The 1,870-nt window shown below is 39.6% G+C and overlaps 1 protein-coding gene across 1 annotated transcript; it reads left to right on the forward strand.

The window, feature by feature from the left end:
* The first annotated feature begins 265 nt into the window (after window positions 1–265).
* Window positions 266–1,213, forward strand: LOC130025390 (olfactory receptor 508-like). Its single transcript, XM_056116344.1, has one exon. It carries the CDS (start codon window positions 266–268, stop codon window positions 1,211–1,213), a length of 948 nt encoding a protein of 315 aa, XP_055972319.1.
* Window positions 1,214–1,870: the final 657 nt, after the last annotated feature.

Raw genomic sequence — 1,870 nt, forward strand, 5'->3', positions numbered from 1 at the left:
GCAAAATTTAAATATGAAAACTATTATAGGGGCCAGAGAAATAGTACAGAAGGTTGGGCATTAGCCTTGAATGTGGCCAAACTGTTTAATCTCTGGCATCTCATATGGTACCACAACATCACGAGTGATTCCTTGAGCACACCGGGAGTGACCAAAAAAGAAAAAAGAAAAGAAGAAAAAAGAAAAAAGAAATTATATTCTCTTCCATCCCAATATTTACTTTTTATTTTCCCTTTCAAGGAGCAGTAAAGATTTCACAGTATAGATGGAGATCAGAAATTACACAACTGTGACAGAATTCATTATTCTGGGACTAACAGAGGACTCTACAGTTTCTACCATTTTATTTATTCTCTTTCTAGGAATCTATGGGGTCACTTTAATAGGCAATGTCTGCATAATTCTGCTAATCAGAAACAGCCCCCAATTGCATACCCCTATGTATCTTTTCCTTTGCCACTTGGCCTTTGTAGACATCGGGTACTCCACTTCAGTCACACCTATCTTGCTTGCGGGTTTCCTCAGGGAAAAAACGACCATTCCTGTTGCTGGTTGTGTGTCCCAGCTCTGTTCTGTGGTCACATTTGGGACAGCGGAGTGCTTCTTCCTCGCTGCCATGGCCTATGATCGCTATGTAGCCATCTGCTCACCCCTTCTCTACTCCACCCACATGTCCCCCAGGATCTGCATTCTTTTGGTGGGAACATCCTACTTAGGTGGGTGTGTGAATGCTTGGACATTTACTGCTTGTTTACTAAGGCTGTCCTTCTGTGGACCAAATAAAGTCAATCACTTTTTCTGTGATTATTCTCCACTTTTGAAGCTTTCTTGTTCACACGATTTTGCTTCTGAAATCGTCCCTGCCATCTCTTCTGGTTCCATCATTGTCGTCACTGTGCTCATCATTGCTCTCTCTTATGTCTACATCCTTATCTCCATCCTGAAGATGCGCTCTTCTGAAGGGCGGCGCAAAGCCTTCTCCACATGTACCTCCCACCTCACAGCAGTCACGCTGTTCTATGGGACCATCACATTCATTTATGTGATGCCCAAGTCCAGCTACTCAACTGAACAAAACAAGGTGGTGTCCGTGTTCTATACAGTTGTGATCCCCATGTTGAATCCCCTCATCTACAGCTTAAGGAACAAGGAGGTTAAAGAGGCCATGAGGAAACTGATGGCTAGACACATTGGTGATTGTAAACTAATCTGATTTTAATTATAAACTCTATAAGAATCTGTCCTGAGATAACTAATAATGTATTAGTAGATCTCAGTGCACACTTAGAATTCTAGACTCGCATACTTCATTATATTGTTATCAAGAAATTTTTAATTTAAAAATGATATTAATCCACCAAAACAGGAGTATCCAACACAAATCTTGCTTTCTCCTTTCACCACTTTTACATAGACAAATACAATTTTTCTCTAAAAGTGCAAGTATGGTTTAGTTCCTTAAACTATGGAAAGCACATTTTTACTCCTTGGAATAAACAACTTCATACACTTGAAAATCCCAGAATGGGAAATAAAGAATAATGGTTCCTTCTAAGGCCTTGGCATCTGAAATAGGGTACCCACTCTGCACAGCTCGTGTAAGAACTGAGTTCAGTGATGTTGATAATTACTGTCAACCTTTCTACCTTTCTTTCATCGCTATGTGATTTGAACCTGAACCAAAGGATACTCTTTATGTTACTGCAGGTGAGTCTTGTCAAAACAACTCAGAAGATGTTCCAAATTCCCATTTAAGCTCTTCCCTTTCAAGAATTAATTTCAAATTTTACATTTAAGAGTATCCAAAAGAGAGCTGATTTGGATCATTGGAATGAACTTTTAGATAAATTGGCTCCTTTCCAGATGAAGA

The sequence above is a fragment of the Sorex fumeus genome, unplaced genomic scaffold, assembly GCF_029834395.1.
Source record: "Sorex fumeus unplaced genomic scaffold, SorFum_2.1 ptg000030l, whole genome shotgun sequence".
NCBI lineage: Eukaryota > Metazoa > Chordata > Mammalia > Eulipotyphla > Soricidae > Sorex > Sorex fumeus.

What these genes read in the sequence shown, in the direction of transcription:
- LOC130025390 (XM_056116344.1), top strand. Translation starts at nt 266, where the DNA reads ATGGAGATCAGAAATTACACAACTGTGACAGAATTCATTATTCTGGGA.